Below are 19050 nucleotides of genomic sequence, written 5' to 3' on the forward strand. Positions count from 1 at the left end.
CTCTATCAGCTTCCCCAGCGCTGAAAAAAAGGGGGCTAACTGACTGGATAGCCTGTGCTCGATCCACGACAAGAAGAGAGAGAGAGAGACGGAGAGGGGAGGCGGGAGGAAAAGAAAGGGAAAAAAGAGAGAGAGACGAGGGATGCCTCTACTCCGCGCCCAGAAGTCACGCTCGGATCATCGTGAATGCAGTAAAAAAAAATGTCTCCAGGTTGGACGTGAAATCCGGTTTGCGCTGCAGAAGCAGCCGGCACCGGGGAGCTCTGGCTGTCCAGACCGACCTCCCTTTCCAAGGTTGACAGGTTTTAACCCGATGACAGCTGCTAGGCTGAGCTCCTTCTACACATTAACGTCGGCAAAATGGGTCCGTCTTGAAAGAAAAAGTCCGTCCACTGAATTTGTCATGCAGCCTCAGTCATTCCCGCAATGCTGTAGTCTCCATCTCTGTGCTAGCAGCTGTAGGATGGGCTGGAATGATGTATGTCTGGAGGGAAACGCCGACAACCCCCCCCCACACACACACACACACCCATCCCTCTCTTTCTCTCTCTCTCTCTCTCTCTAAAACTACACTTCTGCACGGTTGCAGCTGAGAGTGGGTGAGAAGAGAATGAGAGCTGCAACCCCCCCAAAAAAAAAACCCCACTCAATTTCATATAGACTTGAAATAGGGCGAGATTTTATCGCATTTACTTCGACGAACAAAATTGTCCTATTTAGTAGAGAGCGATCTTTATTCCTGTGTCAAGATCATGAGACACGTTTCAGAAGTTATGACACTACTGAACCTGGCACTGGAACCACTGGGGCGTATTTTTTTCTCTTGCTTTACGAAACGCAATTTTGAGACTCACTACTCACACAGGGCTCACTTACGTTCAGACTAAGCTCAGCGCTCATTGACACGTTAGGTCAAAGTAAACCCACAGTCTGAATTGTTGTGTCTTTTTACTTTCTCTGAGCTCACAAATAAACCAAACCCGGCGATCAGGACGAAAACGACATGCAGAACGGCATACGGTCACACTAATCCAACACAGGGCCGCCTGGTCATTTCAGACACTGAGATTTTACTCACTGCAGCAACCATTCAAAACGGTCATTGAAGATGGCAGACCACCTGACGCAGACCTGCACTGCTGTGCTGGGAGGTGCAGAGACGCATGGACGTCGGAAGCACAACAAAAGTAGATGCGAGGACTAATATATGCTTTATAGTTTATTGCAAATCATCCCTCCACCTGCGATGCAACCCCCACCTACTCCAAAAGGAGTGGCAGGTGCTGCGAAAACACAGGCGCTGGAAGTTACACTGTGTTTCACTCTGTAGCTGCAGTATCCAGCCGGCAGGTGCTGGCTTTCACTCACACGGCTTATGCGGATACTTTTTGTACGAATTGCTGTCGAGTTTCCAGTCGTTAAGCCGCGGTTAAAAGCCTTTTAGCTTCGTTTTTACTCCCGCTCTCCCGCGGTTGCTTGCGTCCGGGTGTAAAACGACAGAAACCTCTGCGGGGTGAATGTATTGTCACCACTTCTGTTGTTGAACAGTGAGGGGAACACGAGACGTCGACGCCGTCTGGATGTCCAGATCACTTGCAGGCAGGGCACTCGACTTTTGAAGGTCAGTGAGGCTCAGAAGACACAGATCGGGGGTGGAATTTGTGGAAAGGAGCGTAATTGAACGTAGCAGATTATCTACTTGGTGGAACCAGGTCTCAAAGTCACCGCGCTGTTGTACGACTAGCGGCGGATAAGCACAAACGCTTTTTACGCACGGCGCACTGTGGCATTTAAAAGTTTGGCTTTCTGAAATGAAAGTCAAACTCGCACTTGACGGAGCTGATGCTGTCGATGCTGGGTTTACTGCCAACCTTGGGATGTTTTATGCCCTGGGGATAAGTTTCTGATCGCGGAATCCGCCCCGCAGCCACCACCGGATCCTCTTCCAACTCTTTCATGCCCTTTTTAAATTCCGGGGAGGTAAATCGGCGTAAGAGCTTGTTGCTCAACGCCGAGAAAGTCGTGGTTGAAGTGGCGGCGGCCGGTGCGATAAACTGAAGAGGTTCCGCTGCGCAGGGAGACGCTTCGCTCCTCCTCCCGGTTCTGGATTTACGCAAAGCCACCAGTGTGCGCTCCGGAGGTGTAGGGCTGAGGATACCGGTTGGTAGACTACATCTTTTCTGATAATAGCTGTCGTGAAATTTACGCATACCGAAGTCTAACATTTTCGATTTTTCTGTTCCAGATTCACTGTCACTTTTGTTGGCAAGAATGGGAGTCAGTAATATGCCTAGGGCAGAGGGGGCGCTGGGTTTGGGAGTGTTTCGGCTGAGCCGAGGTGAGAAGAATATAGATTTCTGAGACTCGCAAGTCTGTATAAGAGGTGGGAGGCGATCATCAGAGGGGGTCAGCCTTTCCCCGGTTTTAAGATGCTTAGAGTTGGGAGAATCTCCTGAAGTCCGCGGAGGGGGTTTAAGGGTTAGGGCACCGGAGTAGTTCAACTCCTGTGGAGGCGGGGAGGAGCCGTCATTCTCTCTTTCAAACTCTCCTATTGACTCCATCGATGGCAACCGACTCTGCTTTATCCGAGGCCTTGGCTGCCATGTGCAATTTTGAACCAATAGGCAATCTGCATGGTTACACGTTTGGAGAACCTCAAGGTTGTTCACTACATGTCCAACTTTCCTCTCAGACTTGTCATTTACATCACCACATCTCGAAGTAAGTCGCGGCTGCGCGTTTCCCCGAGCGCCACCTTCAGACTCACGGCCCTTCTTGGAGGCGTTGGTGAGTGCAAAGATGCACTCTGTGTGGCCGAGAAACTTTGCCACTCCAACAGCAGAGTTGCCAGCTTTATTCTGTCGGTCTATCTGAAGACCCAGCCTCTTGAAAGCTCTCACCAAAAACTCCAAAACGGGGGAGTGACCTGCCACTGCGGCGTACATCAGGGCGGTGTTCCCCCAGGAGTCCACAATCTCCGGGTCAGCGTTGTTTCGGACCAGGATCTTCGCAGCATCCAGGTAGCCTTTCTCACAGGCGTAGCTGAGCGCGGTGCGCCCGTTGCCGTCTTGACTGTTGACACTGGCCCCTCTCTGCAGGAGAAGCTCTACAAACTTACACCGAGCCTGGCCGTCAGGCAGCAGCACGGAGGAGATGAGGGGCGTCTGCGCGCCCTCTGTTTTGGAGTCCACGATTTCCCCATCCAGCGCGTCCAGAACAAACCTCGCCAGGTGGACTTTATCCTTGGACATCGCCTCCAGAAGGATCCTGGTGCCCGTTTCCCCGTCAGACTTCAGCATGATTCTGCAATGGGTCAAAACCTTATTAGAGATATGTCATCTTTCTGTAATATAGAGCAGGTTTGGAGACCTCTCCGCCACCAAGTGCTGACTAAACAAACCCATCACCTGTGTTATACAGTGAAGAGGGAGGCCACGGAGTTGCCGGGCAACGCGAACATAAATAATTACGGCGCTTTGTTCGTCTTTCTGATGTAAATCCTTTGCTTATAATGACAAAGAGCTTCAGCGCTGGAGCCGCCTGCGTTCAAGAGGGGATCTTGGATATGGATCCACCCCGCACTCGTTGAACGTGAATAGACAGCAGTGGTCATTGTTTTGGGAAATAAATTCTTGGGTGGCGTGCCGTGGACGGCAAATCTGGACTAGAAAGTGTGACTCCACTTCAGACATTTTCAAAACACAGCGCTCAGAAAATAGCACTCTTATTCTTTAAAGTTATTTTCTTTATATGCAACCAAGATTATGTTCTGACAAACCACAAAATGACTCACAATTGCAAGAAAACAAAAATGAGTCACATAGTTATGTCCCATTTTACACCTGGATTTATTGGTACACATACTATAAAACAGTATTAAAGGAGCTGGATAACAACAGTATTTTCATTGCTATAAGTTCAACAATACAATATAAATACAAAAACGCGCACAGAATGGTTTGTTGTCAAGCTACAGTTCAAATAGAAAACAAAGGTACAGTAGAAACCGAGGAACTCAAATCAGTGACATTGCTCTGCAAAAATAATCTGCTTTTTTGACAAACTAGAGAGCCAAAGGTTACATGTAGTCACACAACATAAACATTCAACTAGTGCAAAAAAGCCTCTAACAAACATAATAATCTTAAACTACACATTATATCTAATATATATAATATATATATTCATTTATTTATATATATCTTCATATAAATAACCCCTTAATTTGGCATTTTATCATTCATAAAATAATTTAAACGTCCTACCAGACACTGAGTGGCACATTTGAAAGCAATGGAACATATTTTAAAAGCACTTTTTTTTTTTTTTTTTTTACTCGTTTATCTCTGCACTAGATATGTGGTGAGAGTTTTATACTGTGTTGTGTGGTGCAGTAAGGGCAGACTGGAAAACAGAAACAAAACCAAACAAGAAAACCCAGTGGCTGATAAATGTCTTTCCTCAATCTCCAACAGACCCACTCCATCCCCGAGCCCTTGAATGAAAGAACAAAACTGGTCAAAGTAAATTAAACTACATACATTCCAGTATATACAAGAACATCCTGTCTACCCTTTTAAGTGAATTACAGCAGAATAAAACAGAAAAACTCTTTAAAAAGGCCAGAATACCTAGAGGTGCTTTTATCCCCATGTTTCTGTGTGGTTTCATATCATATTATGACTATTTGTAATTTTGGTGGATCTTTGTTAGTGTGACGCCATGCAGCATCAATGCCTGGCATGATCATACGTGCACAATACTACAGAACCCACAGGATTACTTTATAATAATACATCCACATCACATTTCTCCCTCTGCAGTGGCTTTTTGTCCAGCAGTATCACCTAAGCTGATAACAGTAACGCTTCCTTAAACCTTCTGTAGACTCTCAAACTGCTACATTTAAGGGGAACCATTTTGGGATACAGAGGGATACAGACCTTGTCTGAAATCCCTACTGTGGATGGTATGTGGCAGCCATGTCACAGGCTCATTACAAATCTTTTAATTATTCTGTCTGATCTCCCCTGACCTAAGGCGAGCAGGGAAACAATGAGGATTACTATCTGAGGTTGCCAAGGTGCAGTCAAGAAGCTATTAAGGGAGCGCTTCACTTCAACGGCTTAATGAGAGGGAAACTGACAAGACGAGATGGCGTTGACTTCTGTCGGCCAAAGTCCTCGTCTGATGGTAAAGGGCTGGTCAATTAAAAGAATGTATTACACCAGAATTAATGTGCTGCCAAGTATAGATTAATTTTGTTCGCAGTGTGTTAGGGCTTTGGCTTGATTTTCAAAGTTTAAGTGCAAAACCCCTTAATGCAATGAACCATCATAATCCTACTTAACCTTGTATAGTAGATGTCCAATTCATTATATCATCATATTTTCAATTGAGGGTTGTAACTACTAATGACACTGCCTCAGTTTGTAGCAACAACTTTCATCATTATATTAAAGGCATACAAAGAAACCACATTTTGGTTACTATTACTGTAATGCTTTTACCTATACTTCTTTTGGTAACTGTTACTGGAAAATTCTTAAGAAATTTGAACACCTTAAATTTTGAGGGAATCATGTGTTTGTTCATCTTTTTTTTTTTTTTTTTTTGCATAGTATACATGATTTTGAGCCCAAAATTAGGATTATAGAATGTTGTATTAGAATGTTTTGCAGCTATAAACCTGTGGAAATTGAGCATAAGGTATTTTTTTTGCAAAAAAACAAAACTATTGTATGTGATTTTGAAGGGCAAGTGCAGCAGTTATTTGACATCTCTAGGGTATATCACAGTAATTAAAACTACATTTGACAGAGAAATAGGCCGTAATAATCAAAGTTAACAGTATCCCTCGTGATCCTTTTCTAGTCTTCTGACTCAACAATATAATAAGCCTTTTTATAGTCAGCTGTAACATTGAACAACAAAAGTTAATACATCCTTTGTGAAGTCAAACAGCTTGCATTTTAGGATTAGGGGGGTTTTCTTCTCCTTCATACAGTGATTTTTTTTTTTTAAAATACATTCTTACTGAAATACAGAAAACTGGTAGTTTAAGTAGTGCACTGCTACATCTTCCACATTGTTATGATGGCGTATTACATACAAAGTGCTCAGGACAGGAACTGTGTGTAGCATACAGTGTATTTCACAAAGTTTATTCATTTGTGCTGAAATGACAAATCTTATACATATTCTTCTCCCCTCATCCACGCCGTTTCTGGAGAGGTTATAGTCAGGTACCGATTTAAAAAATAAAAACAAACAAGTCAAAAAGGGAACAGATGTCCACTTCATCCGACCCGTGAGCGAACGTGTTTGTGTGTGTCTCCACAACAGCTGCAGCTGTCTTGCCCGTAGATTGTAGAGAACAGTCAGGTTGATAGAAAATTTAGATCTACATACAATGGAGGAGGGGATGTGTCTGACTCCGAGGTAACATTTCCTTACTTGATAAGTGGTTATACCCCCTGTCAAACAGTGATAAGCACCAATGGCTCAGTGGTATAAAGTTAGTGGGTGGGGTAAGATTGTAGAGGACAGGGAGTAGAGGTGAATGAACAAAAGAAAAAAGAGGTGGCGAGGGCTACTGTGTGTTTGTGTGTGAACATGACATAAAAGCACAGAGACAGTGGTGTAGGCAGGGTTTTCGTCTCTGGGTTGTAGAGGGCTGTCCGCGCTGAGTCGCTCCTGCACCTACGCGTGTGTGTATGAGTACAAGTGTGTGTGTTTGTGCCTCAGTCTCAGTCGCTCACACCATCGTGGCAGGTCTGCGGTCCATCTCCTCCTCCAACTTCACCATCTGCTGCATGTCCTTGGCCTTTGAGGGGACAAAAAACATAGACAAACACACAGACACAGAAACTAGACTCCACACTAAGTGAACACCTCTAACACTTGCAGAGAATCCACTTTTTGTCATTTGTTACCAATGTCGATATCTGCAAGTTTGTTTTGTAGTTATAAGTTCTGACTGTTACATTGCTCATCAGTTTATCAGTCAGGGAGACATCCCCAACAATAATCCCTTCTGTTGGGTGCCTATTACTGAGTACTTTCACAGGTAATATAAACCACATGCTTGGTAAGAATGACTAGTAATGGTTGCCGCAAAACGTCTGCACTGAGACGCTGTCACATACTATGAAAGCAAATGATTATGAGCTGGAGTGAAAGCACAGTGGAGCAGGTTGTGAACTGGCTGTTTTTGCTTAGTAATAGCTGGTGAGTCATGGTGATAAATGACTCAAGCTGCTATTTGACACTGCTGACACCCTCCAAGCTGCAGACTAAAAATGTGGGAATGGGATTTCACGATAAAAAAGGAAAATGAATACATTTTTTTTTTTTTTAAATCTTGCAGTCTATTCAAGACAGGCCTGTTGTGTCCCTGCTTTACTCAGTGGTGATCCACTTAAAGACTGCTCGTTATAGTAGTCATTTAAGCGAAGAAACAGATTTTAACAGACTCAGAAGAAAACTGAGGTGATGAAAAAATAAGTAGCATGACTGAGAGGTAGAAGGTAAAGAGATGGAAGGAAATGTGATTACCAGGTGATGCACTAACAGAGAGGTGATACTGACGCAGAAGGGGTATCAGAGGTGGAGTTTTGTGAGATGGAGATGCCTACCTTGAACCTGTTTGTTTGCATGGTGTGATTTCAAAAGCTGTGCCAGAAGAAGCAAATCATATTAAATGAATATGTGTATACAGGTAAAAAAGTACAGGTAACAGAGTTTGACAGATGGCAAAAATAAAAAGGCAAAGATGGGAACATGATACCTTGATAAACAAAGTGAACTATACTTTTATAGAGTTTCTAATATATGTAATGTACACTTCAAAGTTAGAGTAGAAAGATATGGTTCACTCAAATGTTATACTGAGGAAACTATAAAATCAGTATAAAGCAATGCTACTATAAGAAGAAAAGTGCAAGTCGTTACATGAGAGTTGAGACCCTTATTCTTTGAGGTCCCTTAAACAGTTCTGATGCCAGCTTTATTTGACACTTCCTGCAGAACTCACTCCTCAGAACTCACAGTTTACATCGCAAATGATGCAAACTGCAGCCATTATCTAGGGAAGAATCAGCCAGAGAGCTGCAACAGTCCCAAGGCACAAGTTTCAATTATACTTAAAAAGCCAATGGAGCGAGAAGGTCTATAAACAGAGATTTTCTGGTTTGTGCAGGAAGTGGGTCTAACTAATGCTGTAGTTACAGATTTTAACCGTTCAGATTAACAGCAGTCAGTTAATTTCAAATTGGATGGCAGGCCAGTTATCTGCACTCATTTCTTCTAAAATCTTCAGTATATTAGCAGTGAAATTGTGACTGAAAGGTTCATTCTCTTTTATTCAGCGTTGTACCTGCTCATTGAACTTCTCCAGTTTCTCCAACTGTTCTCTCTGGTTTTTCTGTAGCTGCTCCATCTCCTTCTGATGCTTCATAGCCAGCTGCAGACACAGCAGGGACAAAGGCAACACATTCTGACAGTTCAGTTACTGTTTAAACCCATAAATAAATAGTACATTTTAACACTGAGTTTCCAACCATGATTAATAGTCAAACAAAGCTCACTGAAAGCAGTGGTTCAGGGTTGACTTGATATTAGCTTTTATCTTTTTATTTTGGGTGAAACAAATTATGGTAACCAAAAACCTCAATCCAGCTTCAACCAATTGGCCTATCCTGTAGTGCATTTTTACGGCCAACCCTATCACACCCTTAGCAGTGTACACCCTCGAGCAGTCAGCAGTCTATCACAAGTTTATTATTCAACATAGAAAAAAACTGAATTTTTCTTAGATTAATTTCTAGCCCACTGCTGTTAAGAAAGCAAAACATGTTAATATGTTTAATAAACAGTATGTTAACATACAAAATAAAGATTATATTTGAGATGTTTTCTATTATCACAGTCTTCTTTTAGACCAGACAACCCACCCTCTTCCTTTCATCCAGGAACTTCTTGGTGTTACTGCTGTTTAACTCTCGCACTCTCCTAAAGAACAAAGAGACAACAGGACCATGGTGTTACAGGTGCCATGCAATAATCATCATATCAAAATTCAGCATTCAACAGCAAACTTACTGGAAAATGACTACATGATAACAGATAGATACAGTATACTGTATGTGTGACCCACCTCTCTCTCTCTGCCTTGTTTTTGATGGTCTTGTCCTGGCTGATGGCTTTACTGTTTTCCATGGACATCTTAGCCTGGTTGGCCCGCATCTCTTTGCTTTGCCTAAAATTGTGGAAAAAGAAGAAAGATTTACGGTAAGGAAACTTGATTAAAATCAGCATTTACAAAAACAGTTAATAATTGTAGCAGTAAGCAACAGCTAGGCAACTGAGGCTTCCGTTTAGCAATGAAATGATAGGCTTGCTGCTCCTCTCGGTCTGATAGCCGGCAGTGTATGGGTGTTTAAGCATGCATCTTTGTGTGAGCCTATCACCTTTCATGGATGAGTTTGAGCTGCATGGTCTGCTGCTCCTGGACAGTGGCCAGGAGTTTCTTGAGGTTATCACACTGCTGTGTGACGTGGCTGTCCTTCATTTCCTGCTCCTCGCTGCTGTGACTGCTGCTCAGCTCTGACCACTCTTTAGTGTGCTGTGCTGTGATGTCCTTTACCTGCACACACGCACACGCACACGCACACACACACACACACACACACACACACACACACACACACACACAACATGTACACACACCAGTCAATTATCCAAATAACTCTGCGGAAAGGATCATGGTTTTGGGATAGGAAGCTAGTGCAGTCTTACCTTGGCTTTGTGATCAGCGACTAGTGTTTGGATCTTATCTTCTGTCTCCTTCTTCAGCTCTTGGCAGTTGTTTTCCCTATTAGAAAAGCAAATAAATATAAGCGACGATTAGATACCATACAACTCAAATTGAGTATTAAGTATTAATACTGAAGTACTTTCACTTCAAAAGGAGGACATCAGTTGGATAGTTCAGGTTTTTAACGTGTCCTGTCTTACTAATCAAAAATTAAATGCCATTTTGGGTGGCTGTGGTTCCTCCAGGTCGCATGTCGAAGGGCAAGATACTGAACCCCAAATTGTCTTCGATGTATCATCAGTGTGTGTGTGTATGTGTAGAAAGCGCAGTATGTATAGAAAAGACTGCTATATGGATGTGTGTGTGAATGGGTGAATATGGCAGCAGTGTAAAGCGCTTTGAGCGGTCGATAAGACGAGAAAAGCGCTATATAAGTGCAGTCCAGTTAGCCAAAAGCTTGTGTATAACTTCTGTCCTTATATTACAACTTTCCATCGACATTGTGGTAAAAACATATTATTCATAAAATGTAGCTCAAACAAAGAGGTTTCTCCATGTTACCAAAATAATCTACTTTAAATGCAGTTCACACTGGTTAGCTCTATCAATGAGGATGGAAACCGACATTAACAGACTGGTATCCCTAGACTTCTACAGTAGGCATTGCAAAACCAGGCAACGCAATGCCATAAAGTCAGTACTCTTGTAATTTTTTCCCTAATTTTCTTTTCACATAATGTTGAACATTTTCTTTTTTTCCCTACTTACCCGCGTTTCTTGATGGCTTTCTCTAGTAGTTTCTCCAGGGTTGTCTTCTCCTTATCATGCAGAGACACCATCTTTTCTACCTGGGTGCAGTGGGCTTTCTGCATTATATTTTGATCCTATTGCAAAAAGAAAACGTGTATTACTTAAGTATTTATTTATATTGTAGAGGTGCAGTTTAACATGTATCAAAACTGTATCAACCTCCTCCATGAGCAGATATGAGAATAAAGCCTAATACAGATTCTGAAATCATAACAAAACATGTAGCTACAATTTTACTTTTAAAATATTCATATGTTGTTGTTGTTGTCTACAATGATCAGTGAGCCAGCAGTCATGTTTATTCAGTCAACAGATGGGTCTGGTTGGTACTATCATATATGTGTTTTGCAATAGGACACAATGAATAAGCCATCACCCACCATGGTCTATGTGATGAGCTCTGGTCAAAGGAAAAGCTACTTTAGCAAGTGTAATTTCTTATAAAATATGAATAATGTGGCAGCATCTATCTGTGTTTGTAACGGACAGATTGTGTGTCTCTCTTTGTGAGTGTGCGCCAGCGAATACAGTGACGAAGCAATGGTCAGAAGAAGATGAAAGGTGGGACCGCCCCCCCGGCTCTGTTTCTGTCCCTCGGAGCATCAATAACTGTCCAGAATAAGCAGGAGCCTCTTCGCATTATCAACAGACAGGTCTGAATGAAATCAATCACCCACCTTTAAGTGTTTCTTCTTTAAAGCGCTGAGCTCCTTCTGTTGCTTTTTAATCAATTTAAGGTACGTCTGCAGTGAGAGAGACACATATTTAGAACAGGTCATTTAGAAAAGCCTTTGAACATACCAGACTGGGGCAAAATAATGGCTGGGTCCAGGCCTTTTCTGGTAGCATGTATATAGTACAGTAGTTACTTCTATGATGTATTTTATTAGGTATTATTTTGAGTTTATAATAATAAATAAATTACATATTACATAATTAATAATAGTCATTTCCAGTTTTACCAAGAGATAATACAAAATAGCTAGGGCCTCCTTGTACAAACATGATAAAAACCTGATCATAGCAACATTTGTTGGGACTTGCATAATAAAACAATTACCTTTTTGAACCAAATATAACTTTATTATTACTTATACATATTGGCTTTTTCTTCCACATTTAATACATCATCTACAGACTAAACTGCAGGAGCTGTGTACTGAGGTAAGAGTCAGGAGTTGGGATACCAACCTTCATTTGTTTTAAGTCATCAATGCTGACATTAGGCACGAGTGCAGCATCTGTAACAGCAGAGGAAAAAGAAATTTAACTCTGTGTGTACATAGTGTACATACAGTATGTATATGTTTAATATGTATGTTTTGAAGTCAGTATATACCCTTCTTGGTTTCTGCTGTGTTATTCTGGGCAGAGTTGGAGGTCTGGGCCATGTCTGAGCTGGCCTGCGGGGTCACACTTGCCTTCACAGTGTCTCCTTTACCCTTTCCCTTCTTGTCGTTCTTTGAGCTTCCACTGGGAACGTCTGCTATGTCATTCTACAACGGGGAAGGGATCAATTTAAGTAGAAAGTGGTGATTTCATTGTACAAGTACAGTCTACAGAGTAAAAAGCGTAGATGCAGCATATGTAGCTTAGGGTTCTTTAGTGTTCTTTATCCACAGAGTGAGAAAATATTTGGTTGTACCCTGTCAATCAGAAATAATCTTCAAACTGCTACGGAGATCAGGCTTTCGATTAACTCAATCTGAAGCTTCAGGTGTGTTTGTCATGTACCGTGTCAATTCCCAGCGCCTTCATCTGGTCTGCTCGCTTTTCTGCTATGGTCAAGAACTTCTTTGGGTCCGATAGAGCATCCACAATTGCTGAAACACACAAAACATTAGTTAGTTTAGTATAGTGAAAAGACCAGATGAATTGATAAATTTCACTTTAAAGAACCCTCTCTTAAGTGGTTAAAACAATATTTCTTTTGACCACAGTAAATAAAATGTTATTATAATGTTGTTGTAGTAACGTAGGCAGTATACAAAGTATGTTAGATTTAATTTCTCTCCTGCTCACAGGGATACACATTATAACAAAATCTCTTCTCTTACATGATCAACCACTGCGTGACTAAATTGACTAAATTACTGCTGTAAATTAGTCACGGCTGTGCTTGGATTTTACTTCTTATTTAAGTAACACTTACCTTTTGAGGAAAGGATTTTATTTTGAACTCTTAGTAAAATGCTTCATGTCTGGTAGGTAAGCGATTCAAGCAGCAGATCTTACAGACTAAAGCTATTGGTTACAGTAAAGGTTTCTCAGTGCAAGCCCCTTGGCTTTATTTAATGGCAACTCCAATTGTTCTGCTCATTTGTATGCTTCTGCCTACTTCTGCTTTAAACTGTGTTACTGCAGATTCACTGTCATCATCATTTACATCATCATGCCATTACTCTGAATGTTCAAACCAACCCAATGCACAGAGTAAGTGAGCGGTGGAGAGAGAGCTGCTTTGCTTTCCTTTTTTCTCTCCTCTCCCTACAGGCTACAGAAGCTACTTATTTATCAGCCATGAATAAAAGGAGGCAGTAAAACAAAATATGTTTGTGTGAAACCTCTAATTCTGCATTTACACACTTGAACATCAAGGAATAGACAAAGTTTTGTAATGAATGTGTGTGTGTTTGTGTGTGTGTGTGTGTGTGTGTGTGTGTGTGTGTGTGTTTGTTCCTGTTTCCCTCACCTCCGAAGCCGTCGGGCACATAGGTCTTGAGGATGATTTGGCAGAAGATGGTGGGCAACGACAGGGGCTTGTTGCCCTCGTTCCTCAGGGAGATGTGACGGTAGCCAGCCTGCAGGCCGTCCAGAGGCAGGATGCGCTGACCAATCAGCTTGTTGTTGTCGTCGTAGACTGCGATGCGCAGTACTGCCAGATCAGGTAAGATTACCTGGGGGGGATGAAGGGAAAAGGAGGAAGAGTGGGAGGGAGAAGGAGTTAAAAAAATAAAGAAATAAATGAAAGAAAAGATGGGGTGAGGAACAGGGGGGCAAAAGGGCGTGAGGACAAAAAATAAGTCACAGGAGATGGTCCCTGTAGAACTCATTCTGGTGTGAAAATAGGTAAGCAACAAACTATTTTGCAGCCATTGCAGTAAAATGGTCTCTTTTAAGCTAAAGCGAAATGGCTTCATCAAAGGCGAAGGTCAAGGATGAAACTGCAGGGGAAACTACCGGGACGGCCACAGTGTGATACAGGCAAAAGGCATCATAGCAGAGCCACACATAGCATATCTGGGACTGAAAAAGCCATTCCCTCAGCTATCCAGGGAGTGGAGTATATCTTGTATATATGTACGCGTGTGTATGTAACTTGTGTCTTTGAACGAGCTTAAGTGTGCAAACCCTTGGATGCAGCAGCTCTCGGATGCCCCTCTTTAATAGCGCTGTGTAAGTTTGTGTGTGTGTGTGTGTGTGTGTGTGTGTGTGTGTGCGTGCAGCACTGCGGCAGGCTGTGATTGATGGTGTGTGTTAGGAAGCTGGAGTCACAGTCATGGCCGAGAGACTCCTCATGCTGCTGAGAGTGGCACTATTGCGTGCACACACACAGCACACTTTATCCCCTTCGCTCCCTACATGTCCCATATCTCTTCCTTTCTTTCTCTTCCTTCACCTCTAATTGTTTGTTTCTCTGTTCATTTCTGTTGTTCCTTTCTTCGTGCTGTCCTTTGTCTTTTCCCGCCTTTCTTCCTCTGTGAGCTAAAACACAGGTAAACCTAGATGCCTTGTTCTTCCTACTCCTGTCCCTCTCTTCTGGTTTGTGATCTATTGCAAATGAGCACAATAATTCTTCCCTTTTTATTTCTTTTCTAGATTTTTAACCACCATTCAATTTGACTTGTGTAATATTGTGCATCATCTCTTATCGATACTTTTGCTTAGTACTGCCACTTTATTTCTTTTTCCCTCTCTTTTCCATCATCACCGAGACCTTTCTTCCAACCCAAATCATTGGCTGCCCTCAACTCCTTTCCTTCCTCTTACTGTTCAATTATTACACCTTTCAGCACAGTGCAGACAGCATTCGAATACGTGCAGCACATTTGTTTTAACTTACTGTTTACATTATCTTCACCCCTAGCCCCTCCCCTGGATCACCCAACCCCTCTCCTGTCTCGCTACCTTTCTGAAGACGAAGGGCTCCTCGTTGTAGGCGGGGTTCAGTCCATTGTTCATCACCATACGTGTGCGAAACTCCTTCCTGATGGTGTCTGTCGGCAGCCCGTACATGTCGACTTCAACGTATGTGCCGATTTTCTTGTCTGACAAGAACTGTCCAGAGAACACCTGAAGTAAAAAGAAAAGCATCAGTACTGATACTTTTGAAGGTATAGATTTCACAGGAATAATATTTAATAAGTAATTTTTCAATGTTACTGTACTATATTCTTGACACAGTAGGTATGAGTTATAATCACGCACCATCTGCATCTTTGGGGTACCCAAAATCAAAGTATAATAATATAATAGTAGTAAACACATGGAGGTAATTATTATAAGAAAAGAACTTTGTTGAAAGTACATAAAAAGGAAGAGGAACGAACATGAGTAAACCATGGTTTGAGATAACCAACCCTTGAGACAATGCTTTGTATAAACATGACAGTATATCTACATTTATGAATATGTTTTGTTAAAATACTGTAATTTTCATTTTATTTGCAGGATTTAACAGTTTTTCTTGATGACAGAAGTGTCAGATGAGCTGACCTGTACACTGCAGGTTGCGGCAATGACACCATCCACCGGCGTCTCTGAGAATGGGTCAAACATCCTGTCTGACCGCCGCATGAAGTCAGGCTTCAGCAGGTACCTGACACACATGCACAGGAGATGAATGGAGGAAAATTCACACACAACAGAATCAATCTTCCTTTAAGATCAAAAAAGGGAAAACTGCTGTTGTGATGTAAAAGTATGGTCTTAATAATAAAATACTGTTTCTATAGACATTTTTAGTTTCAGTGACACTCTCTAATGATCTATCGGGAATAAGGAGGTACTAAGGCTTTTTTTGTGGGAGTTTGTGTTTTAACCAGGGGCCCATCAGAGTGGCATTAGTAATGATGGGTGTCTTCAAAAGCCCAGATCTCCCAACACATGAGATTTACAGCATTAGCAGTTAAATCTCTGCCCTCAGGGACAGCATTAGAGCCGAGGGACGAAGACAACGATGGAGAGAGGAAGCGATAGATGACTGCAGAGAGCCGCTTCTCCAAAGCCCTCATTGACTCTCGGGGTAGACAGTAGCTACAGTCACCACTGGCAACCACTAATGAGATGTGACAAGCTTTAATTGATGAGTTTCAGAGAGGGGCAGAGAAGGGAGGGATGGGACGGATGGGAATGAGCTCAGGACTGGAGTGAAGAGCTTTTCTCACCCGCAGGAGCCGTTGTACTCAAACTTTCCTTGGTTCAACTGCATGGCCAGGTCTGAGAGAGAGGGGGGGGGGAAGAGTAGTGTTTTAGGAACCAAGACATATAAATATCAGGTTCTCACATTACATCACACAAACATAAAATCTTGAACAAAACAATTCATTTAATTTGCTTCTGTTTCTGTGGAGCTTTTTCTTGGCTGAAAGAGAGAGAGGCATTTTACATTTCCCCTGACATCTGTTTTTCTTCCCTTTAACCATTTATCCCTCCATCACAGAAGCTCAATCTCTTGTGTGACCCCCCCCCATACCCCAACTCTGCACATGTGCCGCTCCCAGCAAGCCATATGGTCTGACCCCTCTCGCCCTATGGCCATGGGGCAGCAGCTGTTTTACAACAGGCATCACTCACTGTAAAGGTGTGTATGTGGCGGTGACAGTTTATGAAGGTGTGTGTGTGTGTGCGCGCGCGCGTGTTTTTGAGAGAGAGTCTGAGTGAAAAACAGATTAAGTGGGTGAGTGGAGTGGGAGATGTGTATGTGTGCACACACTCAGGTTCATCTATGCATAACCTGATGCTGCAAAATGACATGCAAACCACTTGCAGAGACTAAGAACTCATTGGGATATGTCTCCACAGGCTGACTGTGTATGCTTATGTAAGACAATGACTGATCCAGTGTGGTGCAGGATACATTTTTATGTGACGAATATGGTGAATATGCCCGATCTAGTATGTAGTAGACAAAGTTGCTGAAAGGTAAACATTATGGCCAGAAATAAACAGCCTGGTTTCCCAAAACAAAATTTTGCACCCCTAATTTACTTATGACAGTATAAACAACTCTGTAAGGACTCAATGGAAACAATTAATCTTTAAAGTGTCAATTCACATAAATCAGGCCAGCTCACAGATCTTGATGTGCACAGTTTTCACTGGAACTATTTTTTTTTTTAACCCAAATAACAATCCAAATAAATAAATAAATAAATAAAATTCCAACCCGTGGATAATCTAGGGTAGCTGGGGCATTGCTTCTGGAATGACATGATGCTGTTGAGTATTTCATATGTAATTTTTCAATGCTTTGAACACCACAAATGAAATTTAATTCACCCTCATGGTATTGGAGTGGTGGAAGAAGTTTCAGATGCAGATATCTGAAAACCTTGGCCCATAAGTCTGAGCTATCAGCATGGCAAGATACCTAGCAGTAAGTGAGGAAAATGTGCTTTTTTGCTAATTTGGGTGAAATAACCTTTCGAACTGAGTTACAAACTGGATCTTCATAAAGTCAAAATGTTGTTGTTGTTCTTGGCATGTGTATATTTGGATGTGTGCATTTACAAGGTGGTTGGGTAGTGAGGGTTGTTGATTAGTGGGTCCATTTTCATCCAGACTACACATGCATAATGTAGGAAGCTTATGATGTTTGAATATGTGAATAAAGAAGTTCACTGCATGCTGCACTTTTTCAGATCAAAAGGTTGACTGAGTTCTTGCATTTGTATATGCATGTGTGTTTGTAATAATACTGAACTATTTCTATGGGTGTGCGTGTAAGGTCAGTGGTCCCATGTTGAGTGTTGTGGTACCTGGGGTCTGGAAGTTGAGTGAGACCATCTGGCAGCCTGCGTTCCAGAAGATCTGAGGCATGTAATTACTGGAGTCCACCCGGCCCCCTTTGGGGTAGATACGGCTCATCTGACGCTTGTTGTAGCTGCACTGACGCTCAGGAAAATTTAAAAAAAAAGAGAGGGAGAGCATGTGTGTTCCAGCATGTGTGTGTATGGATTGGAGTGTGCGTGTGTCAAAACAGACTGTGGATCTATTTTTAGTGTGAACAGCTTGGGTCAAGTAGTCCCATTGGAGAGAGAGAGGGAGGCAAGTGTATGTGTGTATGACTGTCAGGCCAAGTCACAAAGTCCAAAGGCACACCAGTATCTAGAGGCCTCCAGTTCTTTTTCCATCAGCAGAGTGGAAACCAATATGGCTGAAAAACATCAGCTCTGACCCACCATTCAGCTCTCATTTAGGTGACCTTATTAACTTAAAAGTCAGATTTTATCAGAAAGCTGCATAGGTATGTTCAGATGTGGAAAATTTAAATGTGCTCAGTGAAGAATTTTGGAAATCTCAGTAGCGGTGATCATAACAAAACATCCAAGGTGCTTCCCTTGTTAATTAAAGCATCTTGTTAAGTTTATAGTAGCACAAAGCAGCATTGATGCCTTCAATTTAAGTCACCTTTGAGTTATCATCATAATGAAAAGATTTTCTGATTCAGAGTGGTAATTAAGTCTTTTTATAGAAAGTCTCTTTTTCAGATATATGCAGGGCAACTGACTATGATTTCTCAACACTTCAAAGGATACTTGACAAACTCTATGGCATTAGTCTTCAGATAACCCAAGCCAACAGACTCGTTAAAAGATGACATGTTATGGTGGATGTTCCTTTCTGAGAGACAGAGAAAAAGTAATGAAGAGCAGTTAAATAAACTGCATTTGTGTGGCATTCATTTTTTGACTGTAGAGAGTTCATGCGGCAAATGAAAACCTGCAAAGAGAGATCACTTTTAAGCATTTGGTTTTTATGCAGAGCGAAACATAACAAAACTGTACAAACATGCTAAATTAATTTTCAGAATTATTTTGAATGACGATGTTTTCAGGTCAGTCCTGAATTATTGTCTTTATTCATATTAAATATTTGTAAGCAGTATGCTTGCATGATCAAAGTAGAAGAAAATTAAAAAATTGTGAAATACACATAGAGTAAATCAAAGCTCACCCTCTGCCACATCAAAACTCTGGAACTTGACAGGCTGTGCGTAGTTGACCATGGCCGAGAGATATGGATGGATGTTAGTAGTGGCTCCCACATATGTGTACTGAGCTATCAGAGCCTCTTCAGAGTCTTCTGCCACATCCCCACCCTGCACAGGAGAGGTGCACATACACAATTACTCAAAGGTCTCAACCCAGACATGATGTTTGTTTTTTATAAGTAGTGACTGAATGTGTGAGTGAGACAAC

The 19050-nt window shown here is 42.0% G+C and overlaps 1 protein-coding gene across 3 annotated transcripts in view; it reads right to left on the reverse strand.

Annotated features, from left to right (window-relative positions):
- Positions 1 to 4315: 4315 nt before the first annotated feature.
- Positions 4316 to 19050, reverse strand: part of LOC120789004 (1-phosphatidylinositol 4,5-bisphosphate phosphodiesterase beta-4-like) — a 67132-nt gene continuing 52397 nt past the window's right edge. For all 3 annotated transcript variants that reach the window (XM_040125400.1, XM_040125398.1, XM_040125399.1), the window contains 19 exons: positions 18806 to 18950; positions 18388 to 18472; positions 17608 to 17732; positions 16015 to 16066; positions 15344 to 15446; positions 14756 to 14920; positions 13320 to 13524; positions 12362 to 12450; positions 11967 to 12123; positions 11819 to 11868; positions 11305 to 11370; positions 10586 to 10701; positions 9799 to 9874; positions 9471 to 9646; positions 9158 to 9259; positions 8955 to 9012; positions 8378 to 8464; positions 7638 to 7674; positions 4316 to 6826 (listed from right to left, as the gene is read on the reverse strand). In XM_040125400.1, coding sequence (XP_039981334.1) covers positions 6750 to 6826; positions 7638 to 7674; positions 8378 to 8464; positions 8955 to 9012; positions 9158 to 9259; positions 9471 to 9646; positions 9799 to 9874; positions 10586 to 10701; positions 11305 to 11370; positions 11819 to 11868; positions 11967 to 12123; positions 12362 to 12450; positions 13320 to 13524; positions 14756 to 14920; positions 15344 to 15446; positions 16015 to 16066; positions 17608 to 17732; positions 18388 to 18472; positions 18806 to 18950 — 1971 coding nt within the window. In that variant the 3' untranslated portion in view covers positions 4316 to 6749. The remainder of the gene's footprint in view (positions 6827 to 7637; positions 7675 to 8377; positions 8465 to 8954; positions 9013 to 9157; positions 9260 to 9470; positions 9647 to 9798; positions 9875 to 10585; positions 10702 to 11304; positions 11371 to 11818; positions 11869 to 11966; positions 12124 to 12361; positions 12451 to 13319; positions 13525 to 14755; positions 14921 to 15343; positions 15447 to 16014; positions 16067 to 17607; positions 17733 to 18387; positions 18473 to 18805; positions 18951 to 19050) is intronic.

This window comes from Xiphias gladius, chromosome 4, assembly GCF_016859285.1.
Source record: "Xiphias gladius isolate SHS-SW01 ecotype Sanya breed wild chromosome 4, ASM1685928v1, whole genome shotgun sequence".
NCBI classification, from domain to species: Eukaryota; Metazoa; Chordata; class Actinopteri; order Istiophoriformes; family Xiphiidae; genus Xiphias; species Xiphias gladius.